Source organism: Festucalex cinctus, chromosome 10, assembly GCF_051991245.1.
Source record: "Festucalex cinctus isolate MCC-2025b chromosome 10, RoL_Fcin_1.0, whole genome shotgun sequence".
NCBI lineage: Eukaryota > Metazoa > Chordata > Actinopteri > Syngnathiformes > Syngnathidae > Festucalex > Festucalex cinctus.
The window spans coordinates 29,596,553-29,614,103 of record NC_135420.1 but is presented as its reverse complement, the minus strand read 5'-3'; the positions used below and the strand labels follow the sequence as shown (position 1 = coordinate 29,614,103).

At 43.7% G+C, this 17,551-nt stretch overlaps 1 protein-coding gene across 7 annotated transcripts in view; it reads right to left on the bottom strand.

Annotated features, from left to right (window-relative positions):
* The window catches only part of nfia (nuclear factor I/A), a 43,528-nt gene that overhangs the window by 16,079 nt on the left and 9,898 nt on the right, over positions 1 to 17,551 (bottom strand). For 5 of the 7 annotated variants that reach the window (XM_077533908.1, XM_077533909.1, XM_077533911.1 and 2 more), the window contains exon 2: positions 10,355 to 10,883. In XM_077533908.1, coding sequence (XP_077390034.1) covers positions 10,355 to 10,883 — 529 coding nt within the window. Of the gene's footprint in view, positions 1 to 10,354; positions 10,884 to 13,214; positions 13,877 to 17,551 lie in introns of those variants that run through there. The other 2 variants (XM_077533910.1, XM_077533914.1) reach the window with 1 other exon arrangement.

Here is a 17,551-nt window from a genome sequence, read left to right as displayed (position 1 = left end):
CTCCAGGCTCAAAGGCTCATATGAAATATGAAATATGATATAGTATAATTCTATTTTTCCAGGCGCACTTGTTTTTGTTGGTTTCCAGGCAACCCTTGAGGACAAAGACTTCCTCATCTTCCTCCTCCTCATCATCATCCTCATCCTCATCCACGGTTGGCTTGATGCCAGTCACGCACGCACGCACGCACGCACACACAAACGCGCACGCACATATTGTGCTGTCAGACACAACAACACCCCCCAAAAAATAAATCACAGCGGCCATTTTGACATCGCTGACCAGCCGCCATTTTGCAAAAGACTTTTTATTTACGGTTGATGCGCAGCGCAATCACGCACACGAAACCAGTGTGTGCGTATTTGGCAGCCATCTTAAATCATTGGCAACCATTTTGAAGCTTGTGTCTGTTCCCTTTGAGCGGCTGCCATCTTGTACCTTCTGCCAGAACCAAAACACGCGCGCACGCACGCACGCACGCACACACAACGTGCGAGCGCGTTACGAGCGCGTGTGAAAAGGTTACGCCGCCGTCATGGCGGCCGGCCGACGCCGTCGATTGCAAACGAGAAAAGGCAAAGATGGAAAGAAGCCAAGCTTTCGCTATATGAATGGAAATGTGGCTGACCTTTGACCTCCGCTATCGATTGCACGAACTTTTACCCTCAAATATGCGGAAACAAATGTTAAAAAATACCAGAAGAGAAAATCAACAAACAGGACGTTCATCACGAGACACGGATCAACAATTTATCGACATCTTTCTAATCGAGGCACGACGATCAATCGATGACTTGTCAACTCGTCAAACTATTTGAAAATGTTTTTCCAATGATTATTTCCAATAAATCCGATTTTGTAGATGAACTTTTCAAGACTATGGGATGCTTTCATAAATATTGAGAAATATGCATCCACATTTTTGTGGATGAATGCGGCAAAAAGAGTTTTTGCGTTGGTGTGTGTGGGTGTGTGCGTGCGTGTCCAGCGGTGGGCGGAGTCTGATTGATGAATGTGCAACATCGATCGCTCGCTGCTTCACTTTCCATAATTATAGCAACTCCCTAATGGAACGCACGTGCACGTGCACGTGCACGCTCGCTCTCTCGTGCTCGTGCTCGCTCGTCCCTCCCAACAAACAAACTTTTTTTGCTGCTGTTCCCGATGCTGCGTCGGTCGCACGCACGCACGCACGCACGCACGTGCACCAACTGAAACCACATTTGACGTTTACAAAACTAATGAACGCAAAAATGTCTTTTTTGTTTTCGTCTTTGGCAACACATTTTTTGCATGATTTGTGATTTGAAATGTGATCTCAAGTTGATTTATTTGAAGATTTAATCGGAATGCGGACGTTTGAAAGTGCGTCGCACAGAAATGACGTCATCGAGCAGCAGCCAATAGAAAAGCACCAAAAGATGATGTCACTCCCATCGTGTTTTTTTTGTAAATATTGTGCACAAGTCATACACGTAAAAAAACAAAAAAACTAAAACTAATACTGAAACAAACTACAACGAAAAGTAAACATTTATTAAAGAACTAAAACGAATAAAAACTAACAGAAGCAGCCTGAAAATGAGTTAAAAGGAAATAAGTAAGTAAAACTGAAAACTAAAAATTCCCAAAGTATAATAACTCCGCCGGCTCTGCGCTCGGGTCAGCCAACAGCCGCAAACCACATCAGACAACATCAGACAACATCAGACAACAGGCGGTCGCTCGCTTCACGTCCACACCGGAATCCAAACATGCACCAACAAAAACACATTCAACAATAATCACAAGAAATCAATACAACAAGAACAGCAAACATTATTTCTGATAGCTTGAAAAAAAATTAAATTAATAATAATAATCATAAAATCTATCATTGTTAGCACAGAGAGAAAAACAAAAGTCATTTCACCAAGAAAGGCGCAAAGGTGATGTGCCAAGTTTGCATTTCTTTCTGCCTGAGAGGCGAGCATGCGCACACACACGCACACGCGCGCGAGCGCAAACGAGGCTGCCGATGTTGTTGTTGTCGTCCGTCGTCCCGGTTACTCCGAATCAGCCAATGAAAAGATGGTCTCCATCCGACGCGCGACGATGTCATCATCATCTTTTTGCGTCGTCGGCGAGTTTGGCCGAGGTCAACGAGGTCAAGACGTGCGATTGGCGGCGGGATGTCATGTGACACGTTAGCGTTGTTGGGTTAGCGCCGCTAATGACGCAAGAAGCAACGCGTGCGTCTCCATCTGCATATTTCATAGCGACAGATGAACAAATGACATATTTATGCATTAGAAGATCCGGAGGAGGGGGCGGGGCAAGGATTGCAGGCGGGCACCCGGGTCACATCTGTAACGGCATCTGTACGAGCGGGCGAGCGCACTCAAAGTCTTAAAGCGAGAACTCGACTTGATATCGGTCGATAATCGTTTATCGCAAAAACAATCTGCGAGATCGTCGTTGAACGTTGCGACATCGATATGATTTCTCCTCTTTTTTTTGGCCAGCGTTTGGCTAGCATGCGTCTGGCGCTGGGCCGCTAACAGCCTTAACGAGGATAACGAGGCTAATCCTCCAAGCCGGGCGCATTATTGTGGCGGGATTTGGAGACGGGACTTCCTGTCTACTTGGTGGGGGGCGAAACGTTGACGTCATGACTTCAAAGGGGATGCTAATGCTAACGCTAATGCTGCTAACCACGTGACGGGTGTTGTTTCACGTGACCTCCAGGTGGCGCAAATCCACTTGGCGACATTTCAATGTTGACTGGCGACCGCTCGCTTGTTTGTCCGCATCGGCCTTGGCTTTGCTCAGCGACCAGTTTCTTGTTTGTTTTCAAGCTGTCTGTGACTCACATCGCAAAGTTGGCTGGCGCTAGTGTGACCCCAATTCGGCAACAACAACAAATCATTTTGTCAACTAAAACTAGATCGGACGAGACTAAAACATATTCATAAACAATAACTGGGACGAAATCAGTCTGCATTTTTGTCAACTCATGAAGAAAAGACAAAAACGTGCTTGACTTCATAAAAACCGTTTCTGGACATTTTAGTATCATGAACAAAAACGAGATGAAAACAATCTGATTTTGTCAAATCTTGTCTCTGCTCATCTGTCATGTGACACACAGTTGCCACGCCCCCTCAAAACGTGACAAACGCGTGCGCATTGCTCATCAAGTGTCAGTGGCGCTTGAACAAGTCGATGATGATGATGATGATGATGATGATGATGATGATGCGCTGCATGGCAGCGAGTGGGGAGGGGAAGTGGCGGGTGGGCGGGGCCATCCCTCGCAAACATGCAGTGACTCGGCCCATCGTGCTAATGGACCTCAAGACGCAAGCGGACGTCGGTCAAAGCGACGAGCACTTAAGATCCGACCGGCGGCGTGCGTGGCGGACGGACGTGGCGGACGGACGGATGGCTCGACGCGCCGACGCTGCCGTACGTCGCTTTCGCATATGTTTGACATCCGTCACATTTTTATGGACGACAGAAATAAATAAAGACGGATTCCTCAAATCAATTGTGCCTTTCAAATTGTAAAAGTTATCGATTAGCGTTTGCATTCACAACTTTTTGGATTTTAGTTTCTCAGGAAATATTTGATCCGTTGAGCAGAAGAAATATGGAAATAATGTTTAGCATCATCACAAGCTTGTCATCAAAAGAAACATTTGTACAGTCTTCACTTCATTCAATAATTGTTTGTTGACAACAATTGTTGAATTATTATTCATAGCAAGAATGATAATAATAATAATGCATTCTATGCCTTTCGAGACACTCAAAGACACAATTTAAAAACGATTTCATTAAAAAGACTGTTAAAAAATTACATCATGAATAATAACAAATAAATAAATACGTAAATAAAAAAATCAAAAGAAATACAAAAAATCATGAATACAGTTTAAAATGACAATGAATGAAGAAACAATTGAAGAGATTTTGCGTTTGCATGTTTGAAAAAAATCCAAGCAGCTTGAAAAGTTGCCGGACGTGTTTTCACGCGCGCGCGCACGCACGCACGCACGGTGGAGGCGTGCGCATGAGAGTGGATCAAGTCAAGTCTGATCTCACACTGGGGGGGGTCAGAGGTCAGAGGAGCAGCCGTCTGATGAGCGGCGACAGGTGCAACACGGCAGAACGGCCATTTGAGGATGTGGGCGTGGCCTCGTGTCACCTTTGAACTCGGGACGCCGTCGTGAGCGCTCGCTCGCGTCCGTCTGGCACTTTTGGAGACACTTCCTGTTTGGAGCCAGCAACTTCCTGTCGTCATTCATGTATTGATTCCATTTCATATTTGTATTTGACATATGATTGTTCAAATTTCAAATTCACGTCAATTTCCGTTTTCAAAAGTCAAAAAACAAAAAGCAAAGTGGGTCAGCGGTGGTCCAGCAGCTAATCGGCGACACACAAATCGATGTGGAAACGCAACACTAAACAGTCGACACCCCCCCGGCCCACCTCGCACACCCTCCCATCAAAGACCCCCTGAAGCCCCCCATGACTTGTTTCTTGTTTCTTTTTTTTTGCTTCCCGCCCACCAACATGTCCGCCTGCCGGCTGCTGCACTGAAAACTTGTGACACGCGTGCGACCCCCGTGACCCCGCCCCCCTGCACGCACGCACGCACAGCGGCGCTCTGACATCTGCGTTAGCCGTTAGCATCTGGAGAGCAATTAAAACGATGGATGGAGGCGAGCTGCATCTAAATTATGAATACAACGCGACGGCAGCTACACGTCAACTTTGACCTCCACTTCAAACAACCAATCGCAACATTTGGAACGTCAGCGTGTCTTTTTTTTCATGCGTGTTTGTGTCAGTCAGGAACTTGACGCATGTCAAGTGTTTTAGGATTTTCACCCCAGGAGGCAAATGAAGTCAAATTCCTTCATCATGGCAGGAGGGAGTTCTCAATTGGGAGGTTTTTTTTTGGTTCCAATGTCGGCTGTAAGCAAAGCGATTTCAGGATGTGCGGACGAGGGGGCTTGAAGGGGCTTTTCATGTTGTGTGTTGTTGGCCCTGTGGCGACTTGCCGAATATCACACCAACGAGCCTTCCTGTTGTTGACCCCACCAAACAACATCTCACCGACCAGCCTGGACGCCGAAGCTCGTCCTGATTACAAATTTCAGTCTTTCGGACACTTTTCATTTCGGATCGACTTCTTTGCTCAGAAGCACTCCGGCAGCGCGCAAATAAATAGTCGATATATATATATTTATAAAATAGTAATGGAGAGTAAAATTCAACCAAAAGTATGCAGTCTTTTCTAGTAAATGTTAGTTGAGTAATTCTTTTTGAATAAACTAATAATATTCAAGTCAAATTCAATGAAAATATTTACTAGATAATTACTAGTAAATGTCGTTTGAATTATTCTTTTTCAATCAACAAATTAATATGCAAGTAAGTGACTTACAAAATACTTTTCTATAATTTACTCTGAATTTCTGAGTGAAAAAACTTTCCGGGGTTTTTCCAAGTAAATATTACTTTTTTTTTTTTCTTTTTTTTTAGTGTCGGTGTGTCCATTGCAGACTGCTTTTTTCAGATTTATTTATTTTTTCCAGATGTGTGCCCGCCCAGAAAATGCAACATCAGCTGATCTGAAGGAAGGACAAATAAATCTTTAGATTTTCAAATTCTTCTCTTTTCCAATTTGGACTTTCAGATTGCAAAATGCGTTCAAGAATCCTTGAAATCCGAGCGGCCTGATTGTGATGCGTGTTGTGCATATTTACACCTTCATAGTTTCTTTTTTTTTTCACGTCTCTTTGATTTGATCTCAGAACATTTAAAAACAAAAAAACTTTCCTCATTTGCATCAAAGTTGTAAGCAAAACATTTTAAAAAAAAAGTCACACAAACGTCATGAGATGAAACATCGCCGATGACGACACTTCGCCTGGCTGGAGGTCATTGAGTGTGCGCGTGTATGCATTAGTGTGCACCCCCCCCAACTCCAATGTTTGATGAATTGAAAGTCAATAGCGGATGTGCCAAAGTGTCAAAGGCAGTTTTAATCAGTCTTGGTGGTGGGGGGGTGTAAAAGTCAAAGTGAAAGTTGGATGACGACGCAAAAAGTCAACACAAAACGAGAGGAAACGGCCGCAAGATAACAAGACGATGACGATGATGATGAATTTTGATTCAAATGTGCACACAGTCATTCTACTTTGTAGGACGTTGTCGGATGTTGAGGTGGGACGGACGCAATGCATTGTGGGAGATGCTGAAGTCGGCACAGTCCGGATGACGCCCCCCCCCAATGCATCATGTTTACTGGCTGTCACTTCCCAAATTGCTCTTCCTGCGACCTGCGTCCCTCCCGGGGGGAGGAGTCACATGTCTCCTTTGGGGGCCGGGTCTTGATGGAGGACTTCCTGAATGGGAGGGGCCTACACTTGTATGGAGGAGGACCAAAATTACCCAAATTAAATAAATAAATGACTACAAGTGTAAATAAAAAAGGGTATAAAATACAATTCAAAAAATATATATGCATATCCCTAAATAAATACATAATAAAAGTAAATATAAATAGAAAAATAACAAGATTCAAAAAATAAGTATAAACATAAAAATAAATAAATGACTCAATAAACAAAGAAATGACTAATGGTGCAAATAAAATTAAAAAAAAGATATAAAATACAATTCAAAAATTAGATACAAAAAGAAGATATAAATGGAAATAAAACCAAAAAAATATATGTATTTCCCTAAGTAAATAAACACAAGTACAAATAAATACAAAAATTAAAAAAGGGGATTCAAATAATAAAAATAAACCTAAAATAGCATTAAATAAGTAAAAACACATTTATTTATTAATTCCATGCTGCAGACGTTCTGTCATGTTATTCAAATGAGGGGGCGGTCCTAAGCGTGTGGTGGGTTGGGCCAAGCTGACAGATTATCTGCAGCATGAAAAAAAACACACAAAAAAGGTGAGAGCAAAGTGCTTTCATTTGTTTCATTCTATTGATCATTTTCATTTTGCATTGATTTCCACATTTATTTGATATATTTATTTGGATTGTTGAATCCCGTTCATTTGACTTAGGGATAGAATTGTTTTTATTTCCATTTGTATTTGATTTTGAATGCTATCGGTTTTTATTTTCACCTTTATTCATGTATTTATTTGAATGTTGTGTTGAATTTGTTCCGTTTGGCACAAGTTGAGACGACATTTCCAACTTGATCTCCTTAACGATGAACACGCCGCATCCTTGAAAGGCGGTGACCCGAGGAGGGAGGGCGGGGCCAAATGAATTGCTCTGCGGACCGTTACGACGGCGACGAGGAGGACCCGTCCGACCTGCGCTGACTCAGCAGCCGCGCTCAGTCCATCCGTCTAATGGACGCGATTTCATTAGCGGGAAGAAGCGGACGAGGCCTTCCTGTCCTTGCGTGGAAATCCCGTCCGTCAGCACCACATCTGTTTGCACGCGCGCTTTTGGTCTAAAGTGGGACGACTCGCATTCAGCAGCGTGCGGGTTCAAATCCCGCAAGCCACCCGATTGGTCCTGTCCTAACTCCGCCTCCCGTGACAATGACAGGTGCATGATGGGAAACGTCTGAGGATGACTTGTGAACATTCGATAGCCCCCCAACACACACAGCAACCTGCCAAATCAATAATTAAGAGGCAACATCTGACGAGCAGCTGCAGGCGCACAACAAGAAGACAACAATCGTTTTGTGTCTTCTTTCACCTCTTGGATGCGTGCCAAAAATAAACAACAACTCCAAAACATAGTCAACCGCCCCAATCAGCAACTGCAAGCCAACCATGTTTTTTTTTTGTTGTCTTCCTATTGAAGTGGTGAAAGTTTGTGTTGACTTTAACGAAGACGCCCCACAAGCAAGCCACGAAACAAATCACGCACACGCTCGGCACGGAACGATATCGGCAATAGTGGCACAATATATCGTCGTGGTCACGTCACCAACTTGGAAGCAGCACAACCGTTCAAAAAAGTTGGCTTGATTTCCATTTGTGGGGTTCGAGCACCCTCTGGTGGCTACTTTTTTTAGTGCCGTTTCATTTTCACGAGGCATGTTTTGTCGTCGTAATATGCTTGTGAAGCCAATCAATATGAAGAGTTATTAGAAATTGAAGGTGCTTTATATGCAATTTGTACAAAAGCACAATATTGTTTGTTTTGTTTTTTTTTAACAATAGTGACCTTTCATTTATGGCGACCATCCCCACGATATTGTGATGACATCATAATGTGATGTTTTCGATCTGGTTACATCCCCAGCACAAGCAAGTCAAATAACAGCGATCATGTTTTAGCATCCGACGAAGCTAAGCTAACATCCGCTAGCGTCCTTTTGAGCGCCGCACGTGTTGTTGTGGAACGTCGGCAAATATGAAACGATATCAGATTGAATTTGATTCCAATTTGAGAATATGGATGACGGAACGTTGCTGACACTTGCAAGATGTCAAACTTGTTTTCTTTGGATGTCCGCGTGCAGGAAAACTTTTGCAAGTTTGCCTCATTTGATTCGAAACACGTGCAAAGCAATCAATCAAGTAATTCTGTTTTGTTTTGTTTCTTTTGGAATGATTTTAGCCCCACCCACAGCACAAGAAGGGCCCCGCCCCTTCCCCTTCCCCGCCCGCCTTCATCCGCGTGTTCCGACGTCAATCTTCACTGAGCTGTTAACCGGCTTTGCGGGACGTCATTAGTCGCTGGCATCCGTCCGTCCGTCCGTCAGACGACTTTCCATCCGACGCTCGGGCCAGGCCGCCGACGGATGTCAAACTCATTTTGGGATCTTGGCTTGTCCTCAGAGGGCCCAAATCAAGGTTAGTTGAGTTCAAGAAAACGAACGCAAAAAAAAAAAACAACGAAAATTCAAAAAACTATTTTGCTAACAAAATCAAATCAAAACTAAAATGCTTATGAAAAAAAATACAGCCAATAGAAAAGCACCAAAAGACGACGCATAAGTAATACGCATTTAAAAACAAAAAACAAATTCATTTTATTATTATTAGTAGTAGTAGTAGTGGTAGTATTTTATTGTTGTATTGTTTTACTTTTTTTTTAAGTAAAGCTATTCTAATTCTTCAATTTTTTTAAAAAATGTATTATAATTATGATTATTATTAAGCATATTATCCATCCATCCATTTTCTTGACCGCCTATTCCTCACAAGGGTTGCGGGGGCTGCTGGAGCCTATTTCAGCTGGCTGTGGGCAGTAGGCGGGGGACACCCTGGACTGGTTAATAAGAATATTATTTTAGATTTATTTGATTTGATTTTTATTTAAAAAAAAAAAAATAAGAAATTCAAATTCTTGAGGTTAGTTAGCTTGTCAAGCCCGAGTTGGGGTGAAAAGTCCGTTTTGAAACTTTGAAATTTTGTCTGAGCCAGAATGAAGATTTCAAGGCAAGTTTCGTTTTTCAAATGAGGTTCAAAAGCCGAGTCGGCGTTTCAAACGACAAGCAAGGACGGAAACGGAGCGAGTCTTCGCATTTCGACTTGGCAACATTTCAATCCTGCATTTGAAATCAAGCAACACATTCAAGCAGCCGATCGCTTGCGTTTTCCCGCCACGGCCGCCGTAGACACGCCCCCTCCCCCTTAACCACACGTTGGCAGGCCTCATACATCACAAGTTGACCTTTCACCCCTCGCTTGTCCCAATGAGAACGCGGTTTCTTCGCACGTCCGGTCGTCTCGTCAACGCAAACGCGAAGGTTGCCGTGACAACAGCACCAAAAACAAACAACGACACGTCAAGATTGTTCACGTCGACGCATTTCACACTTTTGGTAACCACAAGAAAACAAAAGAAAAAGTAAAAATCCCGTTTTTGCCAGCATTGATGTTAGCTGAAATTCTCAAGAAGGACACAAACTCGATTATGATTCAAGCCCACAAAATCGCTCCTCAAAAGCGCAGCCATGTTGAAAAATGAAGAATGAGCCGTCAAAATGTTCATTTGGGGCCCTTTTGATGGAACGTGAGCTCGCTTGTCAACACTCGGGCCCTAATCGGAGCCGTCGCCGATTCCTGGCCCAAAACTGGCAAAAACAGCAAAATGCGGCAAAATGAAGTGATTTTGAGCATAGAAGGGCCAAAAGATGCCTCGTGTAAATTAAACTCGCCTTTTTCAACAAATGTGAGACATATTCAGTCGTGAAAACTTGTCTACTAATGTTTCCACTTGCTGTGGACTGAAGATGACATCACCTGCGCTGGCTGCAGAGAAGAGGTGAGCCATGATTGGTTGATTTCCTCAGCACAGGTGATGTCATCTTGAGCGGACAAAACAAGTGGCGTGGCGTTGGTAGGAGGCGTCTGACCTGCGTGGACGAAGTAGGCCAGGTAGAGGTCCAGCTCCTTGACGGAGACGCCGATGTGGTGCGGCTGCACGCAGAGGCCCGGGTTGGCGCAGCGCGGCGACTTGACCAGGCGCTCGCCGTCGGTGCTCTCCAGCGGGACGCCCTTGAAGAGGATGACCATGACCAGGTCCAGGCGCCACACCTTGTCGGCCTGGCGCAGGCAGTCGATGCGGCGCATTTTGCCCTTCTGGTCCGGGTTGGAGAGGACGCAGCAGGGCGCCTTCTTGGCGCCCACGCTGAGCACAAAGTCCTCGCGGAACTCGGGCCGGATGTCCTTGCGCAGTTTGGCCAGCAGGCGCGAGGCCCACTTCTGCTTGACCTCGGCCTTCTCGCCCAGCAGCTCGTCCTTGACGCCGCGCTCCTCCTCCTTGGACATGCGCTTCTCGTGCTTCTTGAAGTACTTCCTCTTCCTGGCCTGCAGGTTGAACCAGGTGTAGGCGAAGGCGCGCACCTGCGGCAGCAGCGCCTCGATGAACGGGTGGAACTCGTCCTGAACGCACAAAAAGGAAATACAATTTGGCATCCACCCAAATTGACACTTCTTCAACATAATAATAATAACAAAATACGCAATCACTACTTTATATATATATATATATATATATATATATATAATGCTCTACTCTCGATTCCTTCAAGTTTAAGTTGTTTCAATGCATGTAAAACGGAATTTTACCGATACGAGCCACAACCACAACAAATGGCACGTCTATTATTATTGCCCCATTTCTTTCTTATCTGCATGAAATCAAATTGGTTGCTCATTGCCAATCTTTTTTTTTGAGCCAATTTCTCTTTGGTCTGGTTTATCTTTATGACGGCAAATTGTTGGATGATTGCCAATAATTATGGCCATATTTCTTGATTATCTACTTTATCGGTTTGATGTCAAATTAATTTATTATCTGTTTTATCTCCATCAAATCCATTTTGTAAAATGTTTGCGGCCGTCCACGAAAGCTCAGCGACTTCCGATGGAGCAGACATTTTGTTTTGCGTTTTGTCCCATTTTCTGCGGGATTTTGGGGGCTGCTGAAAAAGGTTTGCTGCCAGTCAAGGAAGCAAAACGTGAACGTGTCAAGTTGAGGAGAAGCTAGCAACGTTAGCATCGCAGCAGCAGCTGCGCAGCCTTCTTCAGCCCCCCCCCAAAAAAAGCAGGCCTGAATCGACACAAGGCCGCATTGTTCCTCGTTGGCCGAGATCCAAGCAGACTCGTCGCTCGCCACAAATCCAGCGACAACATTCCGCCAGCGAGGATTGAAGCGACATTCCGCTGCAGCGTTTCGCTTCCTGACTGGCGTGCGCACGTTTGATTGGTCGCCACAGTTTTGATGGGACTTCCCCAAACATTTTGCATGTCGCAAGCACGCCGCACTCCACGACGGCCTTCCACGCTGTTCCGTGATCACTCACGTGCACGTCCAAGCACTACGTTTACTTCACATGTCACCAAATGGGAAAAAACAAACAAAACTCAGATCAGTCAGCAGGAAATTTCTTCTTTTTTTTGGCGGGTTGACAAATGACACTTTTGACACCGATGCCATACGGAAATAAACCACAAGTACTTTGGATACACAACTTTTTGAAAAAAATCATTTCAAAGTAAGAATTTAGAAAATTGACAATTTTCAACTTCCTCATCAGAAAATACACAAAAGACGACATCATCATGCCTGACAATTACTTGTTTCATGGACATCCGTCCATCCATCCAACCATTTGTCTGTCTATCCATCGCTCGCTATAGACAGACAGACAGACAGACAGACAGAGAATGAGAGCGTGCAAAAGAGATAGAAAGAAAGAGATTTAGAAGGAAAGAGATAGATAACCCCGCCTACTGCCCAAAGCCAGCTGAGATAGGCTCCAGCACCCCTCGCGTCCCTTGTGAGGAAGAAGCGGTCAAGAAAATGGACGGATAGAAAGATGACACACACAAACGCACACGCAGATCTGGTTTGGAATTGTTTTCCTTTCTTTCCTGCAATTTCTTCACCTCCTTTCACTAGTTTTCATTTTTCTTTTTTGTATTGATGAATATCCATGTGCACCCTATTTGACAATAATCAATCAAATATAGTTAGAGCCAATCAATGAACATAAAAACACAAATGTTCATTTTTCCATACATTTTTGGCATTTGCAACAATAATAATAATAATAATAACAATTGTAAGGTGTGTGTGTTCCTGTGCCAACAAATCATTTTCATTTGCTTTTATTTGGATTTTTTTCCATCTTTGATGCTGCAAGAAGTCATTTGAAAGAATTTGCATCATTGTGAATTAATATGAGCTTATGAATACAATCATTTCTATCATTTCATACTTATATGTTGTGTGCGCGTGTCGCCTGACTGCTGCTTAATATGTTCTAAAAATATGTGTGAAGAATTGAAATCTGTTTCAGTTTCTCGTATGAAAAACATCAAATGAGATTGGACTGAATTTGAAACATTTTTGTTGGCTTGTTTTTTTACCGTCTGTAAAATGATGTTATTAATCTTGTTCAAAAAAAGAAATAAATAAAAAAGACGTTTGTTTTGAAGCATCTTCCTCAAAATGGATTCACAATCTGCATGTTTTATAGTTCAACAAAATATCGCAGTTGAATCAAAATAATTCACTTTGATTCATTTGTGTAGTTCACGAAACGAAATCTTTCAACTTGACAAAATGAAACGTTCCATTTTAATTTAAATTTTTTTTTTGCCGTTTTGGTCAAGTCCAAAGACTTTTTGCCGGAGTTTCGCGCGCGCACGCGATCAACTTTTTGCCGAAGTTGGCGGCGCGTGCGCATGCGCGTGCGCGTGACCTACCTGCGTGAGACAAAGCGGCGAGTACATGACTGGTCCGCGTGCGCGCGCGCGCCCCTGGCTCCAGTCCGGCTCCGGTGGGCGCGCGTGCGTGAGACGAAAAGGACGGACGAGCAAGAAGGAAGGAAGGAAGGAAGGAAAGAGGGAGGGAGGGGGTTCGGGTGGGGCTTTGGAGCCCTCCTGTCCTTGTCGACCCCCCCCTCTTCTCACATTTCCGAGCGCACGTGAACTCTGACCCCCGCCGCTTCGGCTGTTACGCGCCGGACCTGCCGGAGGCGCGCCGCCGCCGCCGCCGTCCGAGGAGCAACATGTCGTCGTCAGCAGAGTCCAAAGTGTGGCGGGAGGCCCCAAGGGGGGGCGACCAGGTCCCGCATGTCACCGAACCAACCGCGCCCCCGCGGGAAGCGGCGGAAGGTGGCCGGCCGGGAAGGCGACCACTGAAACGGCCGCCGTCCCGAGGAGGAGGAAGGAAAGGGGGCAGGGACGGGACGGGACGGGACGGGACGGGACGGGACGGGGGGGGGTTCGGACGAAGAGCGACTCGTGGCTCCGCGAAGACAGAACCGCCGACAACCGCGCGGTCCCCGTCCGGAACTGCTCGCTCGCTCGCTCCAAGCCGACCGGACGAGCTGACTGAAAGTGAAGCCTGCTCCTCCGCGTGCGTGCGCGCGCGCGACACCAACTCAGCTCTCACGTGCGCGCTCACGAGCGAGCGCGCGGCTTATCGATCGAATGCGGCCGCGCGAGAGGAGAGGCGGCGCGTGTGCGTGCGTGTGCGTGTGTGTGAAGTAGTAGTAGTCGTCGGTCCACTTCAACTTTGACCTCCAAAGCGAAAAAGCAAGAAAGTGAAACTCTTCACGTCACAAATGTGGCTCAATGTGCGGAAGTCGGATATATCCGGGTTGGCTTTTCCCACTTCCGGCCTGACAGCGTTCGAGGGAAAGTCAACAACCAAAATGGCGGATAGTGGTCAATTGTTGTACGTTGCGTTACGTCAAGTTATGTGGAATATTTTTGAATGAAGAAAGCTGTCCAAATTGTGTTTTAGCATTCACGGCCTGTGGTCGCCGTTGTAGAGTGACGTCACTTGTAGTCCGTCCGTGAAGTCGGGCTCTTGTTTTTTTTTTTTTTTTTTTTTTCTTTTTTCTTCTTCGCAAATGGAAATTCCGAGTTCCCGGACACACTTCCTGAAACTTGAAAAACACCCTCAAATGCAGCGTCATTATTGCGGGAAAAGAAAGCATTCATCGGTTTCCTGTTCACGCCCACTTGTGACATCACATACGAGCCGTCCAATCACATTCATTCGTTCAAAGCCACTCGATGGAGTCACCTCGTCATCAACTACATCGAGATGTTCGATACCAATTTTTGTCACGCCGATACCACCACACGTACGCAACTCTTGTGACGTCACCGATACCAAGTATACCATATGCGATACAAGCTCACGATAACGATGATCTCACGATATGACAATACCGCCATTATCCATACATTGGTCAGGTCATAAATTCACGAAAATCTATGATAAAACTAATCATAAAATAATACTAAAAACAATAACAAATAATAAATACATAATAATAAAATAATAATTCAGAATATAACAAAAACAATATATATATATATATATATATATACATTAAAAAAAATAAATAAGATACAATAATAAAATAATAATAATAATAATAATAATAAAAGTAAGCTGATGAGTCTTCTTTGCCTGAAGACTTGCGTCCATTTCCCTGCCACTCTTATGATGTGATCCCCCTAGTGGCCCACCAAGCAATTGCTCAATAAGTCATGAACAATGGAGTCGTTCTAATATTGCCATACTTGCATATTGGGTATTGATAATCTATCGGGAGACAAAGTGTCACGATTTATTGCAATATCGATATAACGTCACATGACTTCTGGACATCGGCCCAATTCCAATACTTGTTACAGGTCACTCGATCATCAAAAGGAAATCAAGTTACCAACAAGAAGATTTTTCCATCAGCAACAAGGAAGTAAATGTTGTTGTGATGTCACATATGGGCGGGGCCTTGCCAAGGAGGATGACCAATCGGACGTGAGCCAAAACGTTCAAAAATGAGAACGCCGGCGTGAGCGTCACCATGACGACGGGCTCCAAAGTTGGCACACGTGATGCCCAAAAAGAGAGCAAACTGTGTGTGTGTTTGTGTGTGTGTGTGTGTGTGTGTGTGTCTCCACCTGCTCCCACTGAGCCGCTGCCAGGCTGGAGCGGCGCCAACAGGACCAGCGGGCCTGAAGCCTCGCCAGCGCGCAAACACAAAAGACAAGAAGGAGAAGATGAAGATGAGGAAGACCAAGATGAGGATGAAGATGAGGAGGAGGAGAAAGAAGGTCAACAAAGCAGGAAACAAACAAAAAGTAACAACAAGCGCAAACGACACGATTGACAGCTCCAATTCGCGTATAGCGAGCAAGCTAACGGCTAACGTGACCGCTACAAACACGCTCGTTAAAAAAACACGTGTGCACGCACGTTTTTCATCCACGCCTTGTGCACACTTGTGCATACACGCACACACTTGCGCACACTTGCCATGGAAACACAATCGTACACGCCTAACAAACACACGTTTATTGTTGAATGTGTGCGATTCAGGAAGCAGTTGCACGGTGCGAGTGCCAAACAGATGGCCCGCTGGAGAGGCCGGAACCCCCCCACCCCAAAAACCCCCCCACCGAATTTCATTGATGACACAGAGTGCGTGCGTGTGCGTGTGCGTGTGCGTGTGTGTCACATATGTCGTCACATAAACATGCACGAGGACGTACACACATGGAAATTAGCGGCAGCTTGTCGTCATCATCATCATCCTTATTGTTATTTTACATGTATTATATATTTAGATCATATCATGTTTATATATGTTCATATTTTATTTCTATTTATATTTATTTTTGGGATATAATTTTCAAATTATATTTTTTATACACTTTTAGTCATTTATTTATTTATTTAGAATTTTGGCAGTTTTGGTTTTCCATAGTTAGTTCGAGTCTTCTCACAAAAAAAAAATTAAAATAAAAAAAATAAATAAATAAAATAAAAAAAAAATTTTAAATTTTAAAAGATGAAAAAAAAGATGAGGGAAGAATGATTGAAATTTTCATAACGTTTCCAACCCTGGGAACGTCTGTCCTTTAAATTAAAAACAAAGATATGTCAAATTTGAATACTTCAGATATTTTGAAATTTTAAAACTTTATTTACTGTAGGGAGTTATTTACTTACATTTTTATTTCACTTTTGAAGACCCCTCAACTTTTTGTTACATCTTTAAAACAAAGATTGACTAAGATTTTTTTTTAAATTTTTTTTTACAAACCCTGAACATTCAATAAACATATGCTTAAAAAATAAAGAAAATAATAATAATAATAATAAAAAGAGCTCGAGATTTTTATTTGTATTTTTTTTCTATGCCAATATTTTCCCTTGTAGTGACATTGAATATGAGCATCAAATATCGGTTATTGGTGTCCTTGACTAATAATCGGTTTCGTATCAGCCCTGAAAAAAACAACAACAATAACAACAACATATCGGTCTATCTCTACTTTTTTTTATTAAATTGTTTTTTTTCCTTTATTTTACAGTAAACTAATGACTAATTCAATGAGATGAGCCAAAACAAATAATAATAATTCAGTCAAGTAAGTTTGCTCCAAATACGTCAACAATGAATTTCGTTGCACTCTAGCGAAGAAAACAGAAGGCGTGGAAACATGTATGAACATTTAAATAATTCCCCCCCCCCCACTTGGACACTTTTGGCCGCACGTTGGCATGGCAACGGCCCATTTGTGTCACGTCGCAAGGTCAAAACCAAACCAAAAATATTGTTCAACAAATTGACAAGTTGCGAGTGAAGCTGTTCGCGCTTCGCTACACAAACACACGCACGCACGCACGCTGACAGACGTGCAGTCGCACTCCCAAAGCGTCTGAAGGTAACACATCACACCTGGCAGATGCTCACACCTGAAAACACACACGCACACACAAACATGCGCACGCGCACAAGAATGGAAAGTGAAGAAGGTTGAAAATGTGCTGCAAACGTTCCATCAGATTGGATAGTCGGTCAAATGTCTCCCTCTAGTGGCCGCTTGCTGTCGTTACAGCTCCTCGTTGCCGCACGAGGGTCACTCAGAGGTCAGCAAAAAAACAAAAACAAAAAGAAACCCGATTCTGCTGGCAATTAGTTTCGATTTTTTGAATTTAATATGAAGACTTTGAAGATTGAAAATGTGTTTACAGTTGAAAATTGTTTTTCATCACTCATTGTTCAAAAGTT